This window comes from Salvelinus sp. IW2-2015, linkage group LG2, assembly GCF_002910315.2.
Source record: "Salvelinus sp. IW2-2015 linkage group LG2, ASM291031v2, whole genome shotgun sequence".
NCBI lineage: Eukaryota > Metazoa > Chordata > Actinopteri > Salmoniformes > Salmonidae > Salvelinus > Salvelinus sp. IW2-2015.
The window spans coordinates 38,152,314-38,175,623 of NC_036839.1; the positions used below are offsets into that span (position 1 = coordinate 38,152,314).

Sequence of the window (23,310 nt, forward strand, 5' to 3'; positions counted from 1 at the left end):
TTCTTGTACCATACCTGGGTATCCTGACCCCTCCACCGGTAGTTTCTGTACCATACCTGGGTATCCTGACCCTCCCCGTAGTTTCTGTACCATACCTGGGTATCCTGACCCCTCCACCGGTAGTTTCTGTACCATACCTGGGTATCCTGACCCCTCCACCGTAGTTTCTGTACCATACCTAGGTATCCTGACCCCCCCACCCGGTAGTTTCTGTACCACACCGGGGTATCCTGACCCCCCCCGGTAGTTTCTGTATACACCGGGGTATCCTGACCCCCCCGGTAGTTTCTGTACCAAACGGGGTATCCTGACCCCTCCACAGTAGTTTCTGTACCATACCTAGGTATCCTGACCCCCCGGTAGTTTCTGTACCATACCTAGGTATCCTGACCCCCCCGGTAGTTTCTGTACCATACCTAGGTATCCTGACCCCCCCCCCCGGTAGTTTCTGTACCAACACCGGGTATCCTGACCCCCCCCCCCCGGTAGTTTCTGTACCACACCGGGGTATCCTGACCCCCCCGGTAGTTTCTGTACAAACGGGGTATCCTGACCCCCTCCACCAGTAGTTTCTGTACCTACCTGGGTATCCTTGCTCCCCGGTAGTTTTGTACCATACCTGGGTATCCTGACCCCCCCCACCAGTAGTTTCTGTACCATACCTGGGTATCCTGACCCCCCCCGGTAGTTCTGTACCATACCGGGTATCCTGACCCCCCCCACCGGTAGTTTCTGTACCATACCTGGGTATCCTGACCCCAGTCCACGTAGTTTTCTGTACCATACCTGGGTATCCTGACCCCCCTCCACCGGTAGTTTCTGTACCATACCTGGGTATCCTGACCCCCCCCCCCCGGTAGTTTCTGTACCATACCTGGGTATCCTGACCCCCCCCGGTAGTTTCTGTACCATCCCGGGTATCCTGATCCCTCCCTCCACCAGTAGTTTCTGTACCATACCTGGGTATCCTGACCCCCTCCACCAGTAGTCTCTGTACCATATCCGGGGTATCCTGACCCCCCTCCCCCAGTAGTTTCTGTACCATACCTGGGTATCCTGACCCCCCCCTCCACCGGTAGTTTCTGTACCATACCTGGGTATCCTGACCCCCCCCCTCCACCGGTAGTTTCTGTACCATACCTGGGTATCCTGACCCCCCTCCACCGGTAGTTTCTGTACCATACCTGGGTATCCTGACCCCCTCCACGGTAGTTTCTGTACCATACCTGGGTATCCTGACCCCCCTCCCCCAGTCGTCTCTGTACCATACCGGGGTATCCTGACCCCCCCTCCCACGCCCACCGGTCGATAGGCTGTTGGTTGACAGATTTCTTTAGTCGAGCAGTCGCGAATAGATTAAAAAATAATTGTGGCGCACAAGACACCCGTGGAGTGAGGAGAAAACAGCCTGTGACTTTTTTGTATAAGAAAAGTGAGGAGAGGGGAAACCAACTTAATTAGGTSMGTAATCAATAGCCTAGCTGTTAAATGTGCCTGGCTTTAGAAATCATCCATATATACACTAACAGTCAAAGGTTTGGACACACCTACTCATTCAAGGGTTTTTCTTTATTTTTACAATTTCTACATTGTAGAATAATAGTGAAGACATCAAAACTATGAAATAACACAGATGGAATCCTCTAGTAACCAAAAAAGTGTTAAACGAATCAAAACATTTTATATTTGAGATTCTTCAAAGTAGCCACCCTTTGCCTTGATGACAGCTTTGCATTCTTTCAACCAGCATCATGAGTTAGTCACCTGGAATACTTTTATATTATCAGGTGTGCCTTGTTAAAAGTTGATTTGTGGAATTTCTTTCCTTCTTCATCGTCATAAGTAGGATTAGTATAGTAGACTTGTATGACCACAATCGAGCTGTAGGCCTAAGAGTGCATCCTGTTTAGCCGTCTTAATACCGTAACTTAGTTAGGCCTGTATTTCAAAATACAGGCTACTGTATCCATCATTAATTTGTTCATGTCATCACAGCATGAGTCACTCATGCTTTGAAATGCAATAAAGCATTTTAGTTTAAAAATGAAATGATCATTGAACAATTAGCCTAAACAATAAATAAACTGCAACATGTCAGCAATTGCATTCACGAATAAAACTTTGTTTGTTAGAACACCCACATTAGTGTTGTTTACATTGTTCCAAACAGTCATAATTGCGTTTTATATTATGTAGTACTTCCTCCTAAAACCATCCTCCTTTTTCTGGATCAAAGGTCTTCCAACACAGACTTCCCCTTTCCCTCCTGAGCAACCAGTTTTTTTTCACGTCCTCCGTATCTATTATGCGGTCACATATTATGGTGTTGGAGTTTGTTTATAACCATTTTATTGATGTGATTATGATATGCTATCGGTCAGGCCCTATTGGTCACGGGCATGTGATGCATACATGTGTCACGTAAAGAGAGCAAGCGCTGAGGGAATGTTTTTCCTAAACAAATAAGGGATTTCGGTAAGTTAACTTTTCAGTCAGAGAYAAAAACACAAGAAAGTAGAAATGGCTGTAATCATGTTGCAGCTTCAGCACCACAGACTGTGGTCCAAACACTGCTGCTGTGCTGTGGTCCCTGGTCGCTGCAGCAGGGAGGAGAGACAACATGTGCCAGTCACACAGGCACCCGCTGTCATTTTTTAATACAAATGTTTCCGCCGGGGTACCTCGAGTAAATTGTGTCTTCATTATTTCAAACAGTGTGCTTAAAGTATCAGACAAGCTCAGTGCATATAGTTGATTTTATTGAAACACTTAGGGTGTGTTTAAATATTGAAAAATACACATTTAAAAATGTCAACCAATCGATTGGTCGAAAGGACAGGGGTGGGGGGCATAGCACAGTAATATCTGAAGCCCACACAAGCGCCGATATTTCACCTTATTTTATAAATAAAAACTATTTAGGCAACAGGGATATTGATCCAGGAGGGGATTGAATGTCTCTATTCTGGGTACCAGTCTTTTTGGCTAACATTACATTCCTTGCCACTCCATTTCATTGCCAAAGCGACTGGTCTTTTGGCAATCTCAGGATTTATGGAGGAATTGCTCATTGGTTGTTGGAAAAAACATCAACATAAAGTCAAAAATAAACCTTTAGCTAGGATAGTATTTTGATGCTTAAAATCAAAGCAGAGGTTTTGTGGTTGGAATTGCAGTACGTATTTAGTTTGAGAATTAAGACATGAGCTAGCTGGTTTCATCTGGACAAACAAAACAATTGCTTAGCAACCGGATACCAGCATGTTCTGTGGAGAYAAAAAAAAAGTGARATAGTTCCAATATTTGGAAAATCGTTGTGATTGGAGGATAGCTGTGAGGGTTATCGAATCAGGATCAACTGTTAGTTAAAGAGACTGGTACTCAGGCTGGAGTGTCTCTGCTGTAACCAAGAAGCTTGATCTTAACCTTGACATCTAGCCACTTAGCTAACAAGTTTGCTAACCAAATGCTGGAGCTTTAAACTGGATAGAATTTATTTGGCACATCTTAAATGTCTTATAGTTATACTTCAAATTGACAACATTTTAGGGACATGAAATCTTATCCAAATCTGTTCATATACACCCCCAGAAAGAATAGGACTACTTTTTTACATTTGAGAAGCAAGCACTTAGATATGGTCATTTTCACACTTTCGTGACTGTTTGGGAATGATGTAGAGTATGGCAAGTGAAAATTCTATATCAATATAGAGTGGGAAAGCGGCCGTGGGTTTGGACAGTTGATATGCCCTGCAGTAAATGAAATGTCAGTCTTGTTCAGCACCAGACTCTACACAGACAGGTACGCCATAGCCAATCATAGCTTCAGTAGGACTATATGCAAATAAGCCATTTGGCACACGGGCCTGCCATCATTCACTCTGAACTGGACTGTGTGTTACAGGCAGTAGGACCGGTCATCATTCACTCTGAACTGGACTGTGTGTTACAGGCAGTAGGACCTGCCATCATTCACTTTGAACTGGACTGTGTGTTACAGGCAGTAGGACCTGCCATCATTCACTCTGAACTGGACTGTGTGTTTACCAGCAGTAGGGCCTGCCATCATTCACTCTGAACTGGACTGTGTGTTTACAGACAGTAGCAAAAGCGTGACTTTAGATCATTAGAACACATTTGCCAAAAGCCACAAAATACACTTGAATGGATTTCATTGGGTTGACAGGTCTTCAGTGTTAACCGTTTACACGTTGTTGACGACACACACAGATGTTCAGCGCACACACACGTACATTCTACAGGACTCACTCACACCCCAAACGTCCCCAACTCTTTCATGATCTCAAACGCCCGTCCCCGAATTGATTATATTTAGTTTTCAGATGATCTTCTCATCAAACGCCTCTGAAGGTAAGGGAGTCTTATGGCATCATCACCTAACAACCGATGGGCACTCCACGTCCCCAAGGCAGAGGGAAAGATGAGTGAGTGAGAAAGGATTTCCCCCTCTTAAATCCGTGCTGTGTTAGACACCAAAGAAAATGTTTTGCTTGCTCGTCCCGAGAGACTGGACACTGTAAACTTGGCCGAGTATCATGGAAACAGCCAGCTGTTCATTCTGTCCAACATGGTTATGCATCCATCAGCCCAGCCAGTAATGTGTAAGGGATGTGGGTATCTCTCACTGCAAACTCACTCTGTCAGTACGGTCTAAACTGCTTGGTTCATTCAGATTTCTACTAGTATGGTCTAAGATATTGGTTAATGACTTGATACAGGCAAAAACATGTGCATCCATAGCCTGAACTGCTGGGCTCATTCAGTTGCCTTGCGTAGAGGACTCTGAGGACAGGCTCTGGACTGTACCAAGCTCAAAATACACAGCCCCAAACCACGCAATAGTTGTGTCACAAACACAGAGCAGTTCTAAATCCCAACTGAACACCCTGTGGAGAAGTCTGGCATCAAATGACTCGATGGAGAGTTGGATCCAATTAGAAAGAGAGCAGATTAAAGGCATTTAGGACTACAGGGAGCCCTTGACAGGCGCAACACTGATGGAGTAAAACCCCAGATACACACCCACACACACTGCTGACTAAGGACTACTACCACTGACAGGGACATAAGACACGTACATATAGATAATTGCAAACAGCCTCTGCATTGTCACAAACATCTATCGGTTTCATAAAAGTCACGTGTTGTTTAAAAACCATTCTGTCCAATCGCCTGAGTTCTAGTATTATGTTGAGTAGAGAGCAGAACATGCAGATACGGCAGTGTAGCAGTGTACGATAACTAGTGAACAGCAGTTCACTGTGCATATTTGTTCAGCCTTCTAAATGACCCTGGAAAGGGATCGAGTGCTGGCCAACTGGTGGACTCTTGAAAAGAATTCTCTAAATGTCTAGAAATTATACCTCTCAAACAGTGGAAAGAAGGCGAGAGATCTACAAAGAATTCGAAAACAAATCCAATTTTGATAAACTCCCATATCTACTGGGTGAAATACCACAGTGTGCCATCGCAGCAGCAAGATTTGTGACCTGTAGCCACAAGAAAAGGGCAACCAGTGAAGAACAAACACCATTGTAAATACAACCTATATTTATGTTTATTTATTTTCCCTTTTGTACTTTATTTGCACATCATTACAACCCTGTATATAGACATAATGACATTTCAAATGTCTTCATTCTTTTGGAACTTCTGTGAGTAATGTTGACTGTTAAACAATAGAAATTATTTCACTTTTGTTTATTATTTACTTCACTAGCTTTGGCAATGTTAACATATGCTTCCCATGCCAATAAAGCCCTTGAATTGAGAGAATGTGAGAGACCGAGAGAGAGAGAGAGAGAGAGACCGAGAGAGACAGAAGGAGAGAGATAGGAAGAGACAGAGAAGAGGGAGAGAGAGAGAGAGACAGAAGAGACCGACAGAAAGAGACAAGAGACCGAGAGACAAAAGAGACCGAGAGAAAAGAGAGACCGAGAGAGAGACAAAGGAGAGACGGAGAAGAGGGAGAGAGACCGACAGAAAGAGACAGAGAGTGACCGAGAGACAAGAGACAGAGAGAGAGACAAAGAAGAGGGAGAGACAGAGAAGAGGGAGAGAGAGACATAGAAAGCGAGACAGAAAGAGAGACCGACAGAAAGAGACAAGAGAGACTGACAGACAAGAGACAGAGAGAGACAAAGAGGGAGAGACAGAGAAGAGGGAGAGAGAGAAAGAGAGCGAGACAGAAAGAGACACAGAGACAAAAGAGAGACAAAAGACAGACCGAGAAACAAAAGAGAGAGACAAAAGCGAGACCGAGAGACTGACAGAGAGAGAGACAGCGAGAACGCGCAAGAGAGACAGCACTTCTCATAACAGGCCTATTACGAGGAAGCCATGTTTGAGGGCTTTCCTGGAAATGCCTTTGAGGGCTCCAATCATCCGTGTAATTGTGGACAGGCAATGACGCAGCCAGACCCTCCTTGAAGGGAAACAGGACCCCATTAAACCCTGTGCTTAGAGTTAGTGGTCCTCTGAATACTTTCAAAAAAACTTCCTTCCTTCCTTCTTCCTCCCTTCCTAGGATTTATGTGTCACGATCGGCAAGGCTTCAATTACATAGCTTTCACCTATCCAGTGATGTCAGGGCGTATAGGCTACTTATCGGATACTTCAAGGAAGGAACAACGTCTTCCTGAAGTATTTACAGGACTGTGGATTGAATGAGGAGCACTGTCTGATCCGCACCAAATTCCTTCCGTTTCCAAATAATTGATTATGCAGTACTCTTTAGGTAGGAACAAGAGTGTTTCCCTGACCATGGGGCCTGACCAGGTAAAATGCCTAGGCTAATGGTCCAAAGTTTTACAGCAACGGGTTATAGAAATAAATGTAAAAAGCTCTGGCTCTAGCTAACACACTTAGGAAGCGACAGTAGTAACACAACATCCAGTAGTTCCTGCCGTCAGACTAAACTACGACCTGAAAGAATCATGGCTATTACAGCATTGTAGCATACTGGAATTGGAGCCACATGCTGCTAATCAGATTGGTCCAAGTTTAAGGGATGTCACATGAGCGACTTCCTCGTGTGTGTGTGTGTGTGTGTGTGTGTGGGGGGGGGGGGTAATTGGCCAGAGTTTTAGTCCTATGTTGACTAATTCACAAACATACCAACAGTCCCTTCTATAAATAGTGACATTTCCAGAGAACTGGGGGCCTTCAGGCGGTTTTGGAAATGCTTGTGTGATGACGGCATGTCACAGGGGACATATTTCACCCTTAATTGGGACTGGAGGCCCCCCCCTGCAAAAACAAAAGGGAAAAACATCCATTTCCTCTTCAGAGTAGATTGAGCAGTGTTTAGCCACAATGCTGTGTTCCTCTAGAGCAGCAGTTCCCATGAGAAACAGAGGCCGCTCCAAATGCATCTTTCTGTGGGTGAATAAGGGGGSATATTGTGTGCGCGTCAGTATATGTAAGTGTATATGTTTGAGTACGTGTCTCAGTATACAACAGAGTGTACAAAATACCTGCTCTATCCATGACATGGACCGACCAGGTGAATCCAGGTGAAAGCTATGATCCTTTATTGTTAAATCCACTTCGAATCAGTGTACATGAAGAGAAGACAAAGACAAAAAAAAAAAAGACTTAAGTGCGTTTGAAAGGGGTATGGTAATAGGTGCCAGGCGCACCAGTTGGATTGGGTCAAGAACTGCAACGCTGCTGGGTATTACATGCTCAACAGTTTCCCATGTGTATCAAGAATGGTCCACCACCCAAAGGACATCCTGCCAACTGTGAAAATGATTGGAGTCAACACGGGCCAGTATCCTTGTGGAATGCTTTTGACATAGAGTCCATGCCCTGACAAATTGAGACTGTTCTGAGGGCAAAAGGGGGGTGGGGTGCAACTCAATATTAGGAAGGTGTTCCTAATGTTTTGTACACTCAGTGTATGTAACCAGTATGTGTTTTTGAGAAAACATACAGTACCAGTCAAAAGTTTGGACCTACTCATTCCAGGGTTTTCTTTATTTTTACTATTTTATACATTGTAGAATAATAGTGAAGACATAAAAACTATGAAATAACGCATATGGAATCATGTAGTAACCAAAAAAATAGTTACATCAAAATATATTTTATGAAATTCTTCAAAGTAGGCACCCTTTGCCTTCATGACAGCTTTGCAGACTTGGCATTCTCTCAACCAGCTTCATAAGGTAGTCACCTGGAATGCATTTCAATTAACAGGTGTGCCTTCTTAAAAGTTAATTTGCATTTGTTAAAAGATAATTTTGCATTTGAGCCAATCAGTTGTGTTGTGACATGGTAGGGATGGTATACAGAAGATAGCCCTATTCGGTAAAAGACCAAGTCCATATTATGGCAAGAACAGCTCAATTAAGCAAAGAGAAACGACAGTCCATCATTACTTTAAGACATGAAGGTCAGTCAATCCGGAACATTAAGAACTTTGAAAGTTTCTTCAAGTGCAGTTGCAAAAACCATCAAGTGCTATGATGAAACTGGCTCTCATGAGGACCGACACAGGAAAGGAAGACCCAGAGTTACCTCTGCTGCAGAGGATAAGTTCATTAGAGTTACCAGTCTCACAAATTGCAGCCCAAATAATTGCTTCAGAGTTCAAGTAACAACATCAACTGTTTAGAGGAGACTGCGTGAAAATCAGGCCTTCATGGTCAAATTACTGGAAAGAAACCACTACTAAAGGACACCAATAAGAAGAGACTTGCTTGGGRCAAAAAACACGAGCAACGGACATTAGAGAGGTGGAAATCTGTCCTTTGGTCTGGCTAGTCCAAATGTGAGATTTATGGTTCCAAACGCCGTGTCTTTGTGAGACACAGAGTAGGTGAACGGATGATCTCCGCATGTGTGGTTCCCACTGTGAAGCATGGAGGAGGAGGTGTGATGGTGCTTTGCCCGTGACACTGTCTATGACTTATTTAGAATTCAAGGCACACTTAAACAGCATGGCTACCACAGCATTCTGCAGCGATACGCCATCCCACCTGTTTTGTGCTTAGTGGGACTATAATTTGTTTTCAACAGGACAAAGACCCAACACCCCTCCAGGCTGCGTAAGGGCTATTTGACCAAGAYGGAGAGTGATGCAGTGCTGCATCAGATGACCTGGCCTCCAGAATCACCCGACCTCAACCCAGTTGAGATGGTTTGGGATGAGTTGGACTGCAGAGTGAAGGAAAAGCAGCCAACAAGTGCTCAGCATATGTGGGAACTTCTTCAAGACTGTTGGAAAAGCATTCCAGGTGAAGCTGGTTGAGAGAKTTTCAAGAGTGTGCAAAGCTGTCATCAAGGCAAAGGGTGGCTACTTTGAAGAATCTCAAATATATTTTGATTTGTTTAACACTTTTTTGGTTACTACATGATTCTATGTGTTATTTCTTTGTTTTGATGTCTTCACTATTATTTCACAATGTCGAAAATTGTAAAAAATAAAGAAAAAACCCTTGAATGAGTAGGTGTCCAAACTTTTGACTGGTTCTGTGTGTGTATTTTTTGCACACGTGTGTGTTGTTCCTCAGCCAGGGTTCCTGAGGAGAAAGCATTTCTGTACACCTATAGAACACCTTATATGGATTAGAGCTGCCATAGGCCTCACAATGCATCTGTCCCATATATTAGAAAGAGAGGGTGATGGAGAGGAAAGAGACCATACCTCTATACACACACACATGTGGATGTGATTGCAGACCTACGATGATGTCATCCCTCAGTCAGGTTATCAGGCTCGGCGGCTAGCAAACGTGTAGCTCCAAAACACACACACACACACACACACACACAGAACTGTCCTTACTGTACTCTACACTAATGTGAGCGTTGCCAAGTAACTTGTTAGAACTGAGATGGAGTGTGGGGTCCCTGTTCTATCATTCATTCTCTCTCGGAGTACACTCTCTTCCTCTGTCCTTCCCTTCAGCCTCTGGCATGGCTGCAACATGACCTCATCTGGAATGGGCTGATCTCCAACACACACACACACACAAATATATATGTTTGAACACAGAGATAAAAAAGTAACAAACATGACAAACACACATCTTTCAAAATGCGTTCACACACTAGAGGCTGTCAGAGCCCCTTATAAGGTCTTGTTGATGATGTAATGTGCTGTAGGGCTGTGCTGTCTGGCTGGGAGTGTGTTGAGAACACGTCTCATAATGTTAGTTTTCTGCCTGGAATGCCCACATTGCGAGGAACGCCGGGAAGGAGAGGTGGGTGAGCGGAGGGAATAGGAATTGATCCGAGACTTTACAGATAAGGTAGGAACAAACCCAGATGAACTAAGGAAAATGCTCCCTTTAGTGTGTATGGGTGGGTGAAATGGTTTAGCCTACTTTTAGGTTCCGCAAATAACTCCTAAAATTGCAAGTAATTATTTAGCTATCCAGTGATGGATTTAAATCTGCTCTTATTAGCCTACACATAGCCTGGATGTACGACACAAAATAATGATCAAATGCTAAATTAGGCTTAAAGTATTTGTCAAACACTCAAATTAAATTACACCCATACGTTTGGCTTATCAGACAAGTCTAGAAAACAAATACATCCATTCTATAGAAAAGGTAGCCTATAACAGTAATACAGCTGCTAAATCATGATCAAATATTCCTCTTCATTGAAATTACTAGAAATGATAGGCTACATTAGCCTACATATTCACACAGACACACAAAATGTTGAGTATGGTTACTATCACTAATCACATTTACCGGTAGAGCGATGAGCTAATCCCAAACTCTGTTCACATTTCCCACAACGTTCCCGGCATGGATTTTACAGCATTCCGAACCATGTTGGTGATAAATCAGTTGGGAATTTTCAGTGAGAAGATGTGCCAAGTTGAAACGTATTAAGTTAAATAGCACTAATAGAACACAGCATTCAGTTTTTCCATGAAGGAATCCTGTAAAAGTTCAAAATGAAGGGTAAACTTTGTGACCAGTTTGTCTAGCTACTGTAGAATAGGCTGGGTTTTGGGCCTGTCTGTGTGTGTGTGTGTGTGTGTGTGTGTGTGTGTGTGTGTGTGTGTGTGTGTGTGTGTGTAAATCCCCATTGAGTACCGACAGTTATCAAGCTCATTAGCATTTCTGTACTGTCGTAAAACATATGACATGCCAAGAAATTGCTCATAAAAACAACCAAATATTTAGAGAAAATAAACTACTAAATTGCATTGCAAATGTATCAAACATAATACATCAATGCAAGACCTTACAGAAAACGTCAGAACCCCTCAATGATGTAACTCTGCACGCTAGCCCTATAGAAACCCTATAGGCATCCGTATCCAGGCTATAAATGGGAACATTTTTACAACACAAAAAATGTATATAAAATTAATGTTTAAAAACAAATTCAACTTACATCAGCTTTGTGCATGCTAATGTTAGTGTGTGTGTTTGTGCATGTATGTGTAAAGTGCGTGTATTTGTGTGTAACATTTTTATGCCGGTGTGTATGCTGAAATCTGGAGGACTTTGTAAATGTAGCCAGTCTGTAATTGCCTGTGGAACAAGGGGGAATTCCTATCAGAGTAGGTACACGGGCAGGACAAGATGCAGTAGAGAGGGTACTAAGGGGTAGAGGAACCCCTTAATTAACCAACTGCTCTCTGACAAAGCACCATCTGTGATGCCAGTCAAAACATCCTCGCAAACACCAGCAGGACAGGGCCGTGGAGACCGGAGGAAAAAGAGATGGATAACACGCAGTTGTCCATCTAGGAACAGAGTTTGTTCCTAGAGAGCACGGAGGGCCAGGGAACAGGGAGGAAATTATGTCTCCGTCAAGGACATGGTACATTTCCTGTCTGAATGTTAGCTCACCAGCTCAGCAGTGTACTGTAGTAGACAGAGGGAAAGAGTGTGGGAGACCTTCCACATTGGAAAACATTGCATTCAGATGAGACAAATGCAGGCAGCCATCGCATGTCTTAATTGAATGTAAAGGCTCGTAAACCTTGAACAGAAGTCTAGTTGTAGACTTTTAAATATGTTAGCCTACATCACTAAGTTAAACCACACCGTTCAATATAAACTACATTTTGTTTGTCTCCCTTTTCTACAGGCTGAAGCTGCTGCTCATCCAGGAGAAAGCCTACAGGGAAAGAAAGGAGGAAAAGAGCGAGAAAGAGGTCTCTGCTTTAAAGGAAGAGCTGACTAAACTCAAGTCTTTTGCATTGTTGGTCATTGACGAGCAGCAACGCCTTTCAGGTCAGCTTTCACAGCAGAGAAAACGTGTCCAGGAACTGACGGACATTGACGACCACACCCAACAGGAGCTAAACTCCACCCATTCCAGGGCAAAGGAGCAGGAGCTTAAAGTAATTRGCTTGGAAGCAGAGTTACGCGAACAAGCTTCCCACTTCCACCTCAACCAGGAAGCCATGATGGCCAAACTGGCCAATGAGGATGCACAGAACCGACAGCTGCGTCAGCGGTTGGCCGCCCTCAGCCGACAGCTGGATGAGCTGGAGGGGACCAGGAGCGCCCTCAAGAGGGCAGAGGAGGAGCTGCAGGAGCTGAGGGACAGGCTAAGCCATAGGGGAGAAGGGTGCCCAACAACCCCTGGCTTGCTCTCAGAAGTGGAACAGCTAAGGAGGAGAGTGGTGGAGATGGAAGGAAACGACGAGGAGCTGATCCGCATGGGAGACCAATGCCGGGACCTAGACCGCAAACTGGGGAGGGAGTCCAGTCAGAGCCGAAGCCTGAAGGCCGAGGTGGACAAGCTGAATGATCGGATCAGTGACCTGGACAGACTGGAGGAGGCTCTGGGAAAAAGCAGGCAGGAGTGCAGTGCTCTGAAGGGAAGCCTGGAGAAGGAGAGGGCCAGCACCAAGCAGCTGTCTGGAGAGCTGTATACCCTCAAGGTGCGGGTGAGGGAACTGGAAGTCATCGAGGGCCAGCTGGAAAGATCAGAGGGGGCGTTAAGACTGGACTTTGCCAAGTTGAGAACACTCACAGTGGTGCTGGTTGAAGAGAGGAAGAAGATGGCCGAGAGAGTCAGGCAAACAGAAGAGAAACTCCAGGAGAAGAAGGATGGGAAACTGCAGGCTGAGCGTGACAGCGTGTCGACAGCCACAGAGAAACTCATTGAGGAGAGCCGCAAGGCACTGAGGTCTAAAGCAGAGCTAGAGGAGAGGATTCAGAGAGTGGCCAAAGACCGGGACGAGCTGCGGGTGAGGCTGAGGGCAGAGGAGGATAGGAGCGGGGATCTGCAGAGCAAAGTTAGCACCATGAAAAAGAGGATTCAGGTCCTGGAGGTCAAAGGGGGGGAGTTCTGTCGAGAAGTCAAGATCCCCCTGCTGGACAACACTAACCACTGCTACCAACAAGAAGAGAATAAAGTCAAAGAACTCACCCAGGAGGTAGACAGACTGAGCAGGAGACTCATGCAGAATGGAGTGGTGGAGGGTGAGCTGATGAAGGCCGAGGAGGACTTTGATTCCCTGGAGATGAGGTGGTTCAAGGAGCAGGAGAGAGCCAGGGCCCTGGCAGTGGAGCTGGAGGAGTCCAGGAAGGAGGTCTCTAAGTACCAGCTGGCAGAGAAGAAGGAGAAAAACCAGGAGCACCTCCTCCTCAGGCGACTTCAGGAGGAGCAGGTCAAGTCTGTCCTCCTCAAAAGGGAGGTGGAGGCTCTCAAGGAGAAGGTCCAGTGGCTGATGGGGACGGAGGAGTCCATCTGTCAAGTGCAAATGGACAGCTCTACCCTGCAGAAGAGGCTGACCCAGCAAGAGGTCAGGAACAGGGAGCTGGCCAAAGAGATGGAGGGACTGACCCATGAGCTGGACAGGTACCGGCGAGTCAGCAAGAGCCTCCGGCCTGGCATCGCTGGTCGACGCTTCTCAGACCTCCACCTGTGCACCAAGGAGMTGCAGACGGAGCCCGCAGACACCCTGCCACCTGACTACAGGAGCCTGACTCCGCTGGAGCTCAGCGGTAAACTGTATGAGGAGAGCGATGGAGAAGACCCAAATCAAAACGAGGATCTTGACCTTAAGTGCAACTCGCCTCAGCTAACAAGCATTGAAAGCTTGAACCACCAAAACAGTAATGTGAGGCCATTCAGCAAACTTTCACCCAACGGCAAGGACAATCCCCATACCATTAACAGCAAATTGTTAAAGGGTAACTTTGTCCAGAAAGGAGATGTGACGCTTGCACACACCCCAGGGCAGCCCTTACACATCAAGGTAACGCCGGACCATGGGCACAACACGGCCACACTGGAGATCAGGAGCCCCACCGCCGACAATGCCACATCCTATACCAGCACCGCAGTTATCCCCACCAGCGGAGTCCCACCAAAACAGAGAATCACCATCATCCCAAACGCTGCCATCTCCCCAGTGGCCAGAACAAAGAGCTCCCTGCCTCCAGAGGGGTTTGGCAGCCCTGAAAGAGCCCTCTCCCCTCTAACTATGACCCCCATCACTGTAAACTCCCCAGACTCCTCCAGGTCAGTGTCACCTGACTACACCGTCTCTCCCATCCAGATGGTAACAGTCAGTACTGGATCGCTTGAATCCAGTGAGGTCATAGGTCAAGCAATGTTTCGTGTGAGCCCGGAAAGGCGGAACGGTTGGCAGATCCAGAGGTCTAACAGCACTGGTCCCAGTGTCATCACCACAGAGGACAACAAGATCCACATCCATCTTGGGAGCCCCTACATCCAGTCTATTAATGGTATAACTCAGAGCCAGTCTGGGGGACCGTACCACACCCCCGGACAGGAACCAAGGACGCCAGTACTGACCAATGGCTGCCACATCAAAGGCGGCAGCAAGATCACCAGTAGCATCACCATAACCCCTGCCAACACCCCTGTCGCACGACCCTCGTACATTACAGTAAGTTGCCCTTATGATTGAAACGCCCACCTCCATCCAGCCTCTAGTGACCTAGCTTCTCTTACCCAACCCCCGAGTCCCTTTCACCAGAAAAGCAACAGAGAATCAGCCCTAACCAGCCTGTCGGAACAGCCACATCATCATCATAATAAGTGTACTATTACATAACTGTGTGCATGTGAAAGCACTTATCTAATCCTGTTTGGACTCACACCTGCACTGAATGTAAATGGTCACCTTAATCTATTCAAGACTACTACTTACAAATATATCCTCCCACATTTCTGATATGTGCATTTAATAATTAACTATACCGTGTTACATTTAACCATTAAAAACAGTTTGGTTTCTTTTGTTGTTTCCCCTGTTGTCCATTTACTAAAGGCCATTTCCTAATTAATATTTTGACTATAAGTCTAAAATAGCATGTATTTTATATTTATATTACTTAGGCTAACCACGTTTGTTAATTAGGCTATATAATTTTCTGACGAGTCTCATTCACTGTGAAATACTTAAACAATGACCATGTGCACCAATATCCCACTATTATTCGGGATACTTGACTTGACGCATATAAAACATCATATCCCGGGGCCTCCCGAGTGGCGCAGCAGTTACTGCACTGCATCGAAGTGCTAGAGGCATCACTACAGACCCGGATTCAATCCCGGGCTGTATCACAACCGGCCGTGATCGGGAGTCCCATAGAGTTCACCTCCCGAGCCCTTTGGGGAGTTGCATCGATGAGACAAGATTGAAATTGGGGAGAAAAAGGGTTATGAGAAACCRACGGGATAAATTTGAGGGTTTCACGCACCAGCTAAGCTTCTGGGAGAGTGCAATGGTTCCCTTTTGATTAGTTATTKAACCCGGATAAGATGCCTGGGATATGCGGATCTTAGACGGGATACTGTGGCATGTAAACATCTTATCCCATTTACTGCAGTCTGCGCAGGCTCAGTTTTGCATATCATGGATGATTGACAATCAGATCACTTCAAAAACTAGGCTACCTGCACAGTTCCATCCACCKTTAWAATTCCAMAATCATTTATTTTGCTGATCCTCCATACTAGACTGTATAGCCTACTGGCTACTTTCACCCCTAATTTAGACAACTTTCTGCTAATAATTTCAGATATTTGGTAGGGTAATTTATAATTTNATACTAGACTGTATAGCCTACTGGCTACTTTCACCCCTAATTTAGACAACTTTCTGCTAATAATTTCAGATATTTGGTAGGGTAATTTATAATTTCTGACATTTGGTAGGCTATTGTTTGTCAACTATAGTTAGATACATGCAGCTTCTCTTCTGTCATAACTTGTTGCCCTTTGAGTAGTGGTGCTCACCAGAATAATGTCTTACATTGATAGAATGAATGCATTAGTAATGTAGTTAACACCGGTAAAGTTGTCTGTTTTGAATCTCATCACGGACAACTTTAGCATTTTAGTTAATTAGCAACTTTAACTACTTACTACTTTATAGCTACTTTGCAAATACTTAGCATGTTAGCTAACCCTTTTAGCTAACCCTTCCCCTTCAACGCCTAAACTTAACCCTAACCCCTAACCCAGCTAACATTAGCCAGCTAGCTAGAATTCGTATCATATCGTACATTGTGCACATTCGTAAAATATAATAAATTGTAATTTGTAACATATCATACGAAATGGAGTGTCCCCGGTTTACTTACAGAATAATACAAAATGCTCTGAGACCAGGTTGTTTATGCTGTTSAAATACTGTCTGCTTGCATTACCGTCAAAGACAACACATTACAGACACATTCACAATTTCTCAAGAGAAGCTGAAAGAAATCATATTTCTCCACTCCTGTTCCCAAAACCAAATTAACATTTGTTCTATAATTTTACTGCAAGAAATGCATAATTGTGCAGGAATTCATATTATATTATGCTACATGTAAGAGGTTATAGGCCTACAGTCAGTGTCCATATTTCAGTTACTATTTCACTTAATTCATATGAACTTAAATTAGGAATATTCTGTTTATTCATGGCTACAGGGATACTCGCAGGTGGGATATCAAAAGGTGCATGTAAACAGCTTATCCTGAATGAGACCTGAAGCGTGATATGAGTTACTAATAAGAATACTGAGCGCATGTAAACGTGGTCATTGTAACTCCGAACTGGTTCAAAATAGCAGTTGGAAGTTGGATTTTTTTTAAAAATGCTCTCATTTTTAATACTCACTGAGACCTAAAAGGGCAACTCCACCACTTTTCAACCTCATTTTGCATTATCTCCAGCACAATACCAGTGTCAATAAATGTGATTACAGTACATTTAAGTTTTGTAGGAGGTGGTAGAAGCAAGAAAATCCCCTCCCTTGGGCTAGAAACAACTTTCAGGTTTTGAAAATCACCGTCTTTTACTTTTAATCCTACCCTGTGATGTCACAGAAGCATTTTTTGAGGACCACCTTATATTTMTTAACACAGATCATAGAAATGTGCTGTTTTCACATATGTAGACAATGGTTTGGTGCTGGAGATGATAAATGAGGTTGAAAAGTGTCAGAATTGATTTTTAACACAGAGGATGGTAAAAACCTCTGTGTTAAAAATCAATTCTGACACTTTTCAACCTCATTCATCAAGAGGCTCACAAACCAATAGGGATTAATGGGACAGAAAAAACAGCAGTAAATCCCAACATATGTGTGCTTGGATCAGTGAGATTCACAGGCTGATGTCATCACCAATTCATCTCTACCACACCACAACCCCAGCATGAGCATATGCCTGTATTCTCTGTAGGCCCGTGTGTGTGTGTGTGTGTGTGTGTGTGTGTGTGTGTGTGTGTGTGTAGTCTTATCCAATGATACACAGGAAAATTCAGCTCAGATAAAAATAACTGTGTAGTAGACTAGACCGAAGGGGGCAGCACTGTGAACTAGACTAGAGCAAAGGGGTGCAGCACTGTGAAGTAGCCTAGAATGAAGGGGAAGGGGGGCAGCACTGTGAAGTAGACTAGAATGAAGGGAAGGGGGGCAACACTGTGAAGTAGACTAGAGCGAAGGGAAGGGGGCAGCACTGTGAAGTAGACTAGAATGAAGGGAAGGGGGGCAGCACTGTGAAAGATAGACTAGAATGAAGGGAAGGGGGCAGCACTGTGAAGTAGGACTAGAGCGAAGGGAAGGGGGGCAGCACTGAAGTAGACAATGAAGGAAGGGGGGCAGCACTGTGAAGTAGACTAGAATGAAGGGAGGGGGGCAGCACTGTGAAGTAGACTAGAATGAAGGGAAGGGGGGCAGCGCACAAGTAGACTAGAATGAAGGGAAGGGGGGCAGCACTGAAGTAGACTAGAATGAAGGGAAGGGGGCAGCACTGTGAAGTAGACTAGAGCGAGGGAAGGGGGGCAGCACGTGAAGTAGACTAGAGCGAAGGGAAGGGGGGCAGCACTGTGAAGTAGACTAGAGCAAAGGAAGGGGGCAGCACTGTGAAGTAGACTAGAGCAAAGGGAAGGGGGCAGCACTGTGAAGTAGACTAGAATGAAGGGAAGGGGGCAGCACTGTGAAGTAGACTAGAATGAAGGGAAGGGGGGCAGCACTGTGAATAGACTAGAATGAAGGGAAGGGGGGCAGCACTGTGAAGTAGACTAGAATGAAGGGAAGGGGGGCAGCACTGTGAAGTAGACTAGAGCGAAGGGAACTTTAACCTGGGGAACTTTAACTGAGTACTCAGTGAGGTTAGGCCTACTTTATATGGTAACATTTTTTCCCAAACGTGATCTATTTCGAGGATCAGTGTTCCAATGTGAAAATAAATAAACTGAGTCCGTAGCCTTATTTGGGCAAGCAATTCAACCAAACAAACAAACATATTGCCTAAGCCGAGATAGTCAAGGATAAGAAGCACACACAAAGTTGTGACGGAGACAGACACAGAGCATACGTACTCTACAGAGGGAAGTAAGGAATAGTACTTATAAGCTTCAAAGAAAAAGGGCTCCCGAGTTGCGCAGTGGTCTGAGGCACTGCATCTCAGTGCTAGAGGCGTCACTACAGACCCTGGTTCAAATCCAGGCTGCATCACAACCAGCCGTGATTGGAAGTCCCATTAGGGCGGCGCACAATTGGCCCAGCGTCATCTGGGTTAGGATTTGGCCGGCCTAGGCCGTCATTGTAAATAAGAATTTGTTCTTAACTGACTTGCCTAGTTAAATAAAGGTAAAAAATCTAAACGAAAATAAAAAAAGAGACTCAGCTGAAGAACAGAGAACCAGACTTCTAATGCAGCATCCTGTATCTATGGTGACAAGCTGAATCCTACCATTATAACACCAGAGGAGAGAAGACTAGCTGGGAGCCATCAGGAGCAGACAGACAGAACCTGACATAGATGGAGCGTTTCCAGGACTGATGATATCACTTGGCGAGGCCGTGACCAGGTGATTGCCTGAGGCCATACATCAGAGGCCTCACGGCCACAAACTCAGTCAGTCAGAATATTGAAGACTCATGTTAAAAGGAACCACCAGCTTTCATATGTTCTCATGTTCTGAGCACGGAACTTAAACATTAGCTTTTTTACATGGCACATYTTGCACTTTTACTTTCTTCTCCAACACTTTGTTTTTGCATTATTTAAACCAAATTGAACATGTTTCATTATTTATGAGGCTAAATAGATTTTATTGATGTATTATATTGAGTTAATATTGTGTTCATAGTGTTCATTCAGTATTTGTGTAAGTGTCATTATTACAAAAAAAATTATATTATAAATCGCATCGGCTTTTTTTGGTCCTCCAGTAATCGCTATCGGCGGTGAAAAATCATAAATAATTCTAACCAGAACCCACTGGATTCTCCAATTAATGAACTACAGGACAAAATACAAACCGTCCAACCCAAAAAGGCCTGTGTGTTTGATGGTATCCTCAATGAATTGACAAAAATACAGACCACAAATTCCAATTGGCTATACTTAAACTCTAACATCATCCTCAGCTCTGGCATCTTCCCCAATATTTGATCACCCCAATCCACAAAAGTGGAGCAAATTTGACCCCAATAACTACAGTGGGATATGCATCAACGGCAACTCTGGGAAAATCCTCTGCATTATCATTAATAGCAGACTCGTACATTCCTCAGCGAAAACAATGTAAAATCGCAACCTCGACCGATGTCTAGTTTAACCTTACTACCATTCCAACCCTCATCCTCATCAAAAAGCTGACTAGCCTAGCCTAACGGGACAGGGATATCATATAATATCATTTCATGAAATCACAAGTCCAATACAGCAAATGAAAGATAAACATCTTGTGAATCCAGCCATCATTTCCGATTTTTTAAGTGTTTTACAGCGAAAAACAAATATAAGAATTATATTAGCTCACACAATAGCCAAACACACAAGCTATTTATCCACCGCCAGCATAGATTTCACAAAAACAGCAATATAGATAAAATTATCACTAACCTTTGGACAACTTCATCAGATGACAGTCTTATAACATCATGTTATACAATACACTTATGTTTTGTTCGAAAATGTGCATATTTAGAGCTGCAAATCATGGTTATATTGTACATTGTGGAATATGTAGCAACAATTCACCAAAATCTCCGGAGATATTTTGGACAGTCACCTAATCTAATCAAAGAACTCATCATAAACTTTACTAAAAAATACATGTTGTACAGCAAATGAAAGATACACTGGTTCTTAATGCAACCGCTGTGTTAGATTTTTTAAAATAACTTTACTACAACATACAAAAAGCATTATTGTGAGACAGCGCTCACATATTCTACCCCCTGTTGGAGTGAACATATTCCACAGAATTACGAAATAACATCATAAATTGTGTCTTACTTTTGCTGAGCTTCCATCAGAATGTTGTGCAAGGAGTCCTTGGTCCAGAATAAATCGTTGTTTGGTTTTAGAATGTCCATTTCTTCTGTCGAATTAGCAACCTTGGCTAGCCATGTGGCGCGAACATGCCCATCTTCTCTTGGCGCAAAGAACGGAAAATTCCAAAAGTCCCAATAAACGTTGAATAAACTGATAAAACTCGGTTGAAAAATCCAACTTTATGTTTTTCTCATATGTATCAAATAAAATCAGAGCCGGAGCAATTCGCCGTGTATACCGAACGCTCTTCAGAAGACAATGTCGAGGTCCCCCGCGCGCCGTCGACAACAAACAAAATACCGGACCTGCCACTCCAAAAGCTCTTATTCGGCCTCAGATCAAGCTAGACACCCCATTCAACCTTCCACTGCCCGTTGACATTTAGTGGAAGGCGTATGAAGTGCATACATATCGATAAATAAAAGCCAGTTGAATAGGCAGGCCCTGAAACAGAGCCTCGTTTTCAGATTTTTCACTTCCTATATGGAAGTTTGCTGCCAAATGAGTTCTGTTTTACTCACAGATATAATTCAAACAGTTTTAGAAACTTCTGAGTGTTTTCTATCCAATAGTAATAATAATATGCATATTGTATGATCTAGAACAGAGTACGAGGCCGTTTAATTTGGGCACGTTTTTTCCCAAAGTGAAAACAGCGCCCCCCTATTGACAAGKAGTTTTTAACGCCGATGTGCAAAACCGATGTCAAAGCTGATGTGCATACGTATATAACGTAACGACACCACGGAAAATACAGCGCTACACAGAACAAAAGCAGAAAAATACTAAGCGCACACTTCCAACAACTAAACAAGTTGAGCAGTCATTTGAAAGAGTAAGAAATGATCCGCGAGACAACTCAAAGGTGAAATCCATTAGCGCCAAAATAATATAATTCATTATCCTACTTGCTATGGGCGTCACYACAGATATTTGGACAAGCGATGTCAGCCCCATGAGCATGCGGAGTCTGGCAGCACAGTTGGTCGATGAGGATTTCATACTGAGGAAAACCGTATTGCATGCTCAAGAATGTGCCAGTTCTTATACCGCTGCCGCCATTTCAATGGCATTTGAGAACATATTTGAAACTTGGAATCATGAATACACTCCTAGCTCCATTCGAACAACTGACTGGAGAAATAAGCTCATCAACTACGTCTGCAGCAGACTTGATAACCTCTGTCATGGCATTGAAACACCTGCTCAACAAAACCGCCGACAAACCGTGGGGTTAAAACTTACAAAAGTACTCGAGGCTGTGAACAAGCAATTGTGGTATTCTCTCTGAGCCTCTTTACTGTGTCGCCACCATGCTTGATGCTATTTACAAAGACAGCAACTTCGATGCAGACAAGAAACAGGGTTTACGTGAAATGTTACATACACAGCTAGACAAAATGGAAARGGACACYGTGACAGTGCACACCGAGGCCACGGACAGACAGAGCTGAAACTTCACTGCTTGACATGTCTGATGAAAACCTGGTTGAAAATGAAAAGACTGAACAACGAAACAGCACAGCAAGTAAGTGAAAGAAATAGGTTTTGATTATGTTTTACTGGTAATGGGGACATACGTAAACGCCAACAAAATAACTTTTTGGTCAGTGTGGTATGGTGTGTAACTTTTATTGAACTAGGCAAGTCAGTAAAAAACAATTTCTTAGTTACAATGACGGCCTACCCCGGGCGAAGCTGGGCCAATTGTGTGCCGCCCTATGGGACTTCCAATCATGGCCGGATGTGATACAGCCTGGATTCAAACCAGGGACAGTAGTGACACCTCTTGCACTGAGATGCAGTGCCTTAGAACGCTGCGTTCGTGTGTGTGTGTTAACTATTTAACTGTACTAGAATGCTTAAAAGGCCACAAAAAAAATTAATATTGGTTATCGGTATTGTTGTTGTTTTTAGGCAAGGAAAATATCAGATATCGGTATCGACTAAAAATGTCATATCGGTGCATCACTAMCTTRGACTATGTACAAACTCAGTGAGCATAGCCTTGCTATTTAGAAAGGATGCTGTAGGCAGACCTGACTCTCAAGAGAAGACAGGCTATGTGCACACTGCCCACAAAATGAGGTGGAAACTGAGCTGCACTCCCTAACCTCCTACCAAATGTATGACCATATTAGAGACACATATTTCCCTCAGATTACACAGATCCACAAAGAATTCAAAAACAAACCAAATTTGAATGACTCCCATATCTGCTGGGTGAAATACCACAGTGTGACATCACAACAGCAAGATTTGTGACCTGTTTCCACAAGAAAAGGGCAACCAGTGAAGAACAAACACCATTGTAAATACAACCTATATTTATGTTTATTTATTTTCCCTTTTGTACTTTATTTGCGCATCGTTACAACACTGTATATAGACATAATGACATTTCAAATGTCTTCATTCTTTTGGAACTTCTGTGGGTGAAATGTTCACTTCACTCACAGAAGTTCCAAAAGAATGAAGACATGAGATGGATATAGACACGGGGAGATGGGGGGTAAATGAGATGGATATAGACA

General features: G+C 43.9%; 2 protein-coding genes across 2 annotated transcripts in view; one reads left to right on the top strand and one right to left on the bottom strand.

Annotated features, from left to right (window-relative positions):
* The window catches only part of filip1l (filamin A interacting protein 1-like), a 35,592-nt gene extending 20,385 nt beyond the window's left edge, over positions 1-15,207 (top strand). The window contains exon 5 of the mRNA XM_024010196.1: positions 12,093-15,207. Coding sequence (XP_023865964.1) covers positions 12,093-14,895 — 2,803 coding nt within the window. The 3' untranslated portion in view covers positions 14,896-15,207. The remainder of the gene's footprint in view (positions 1-12,092) is intronic.
* The window catches only part of cmss1 (cms1 ribosomal small subunit homolog), a 65,352-nt gene that overhangs the window by 32,548 nt on the left and 9,494 nt on the right, over positions 1-23,310 (bottom strand). The window lies entirely within an intron of this gene.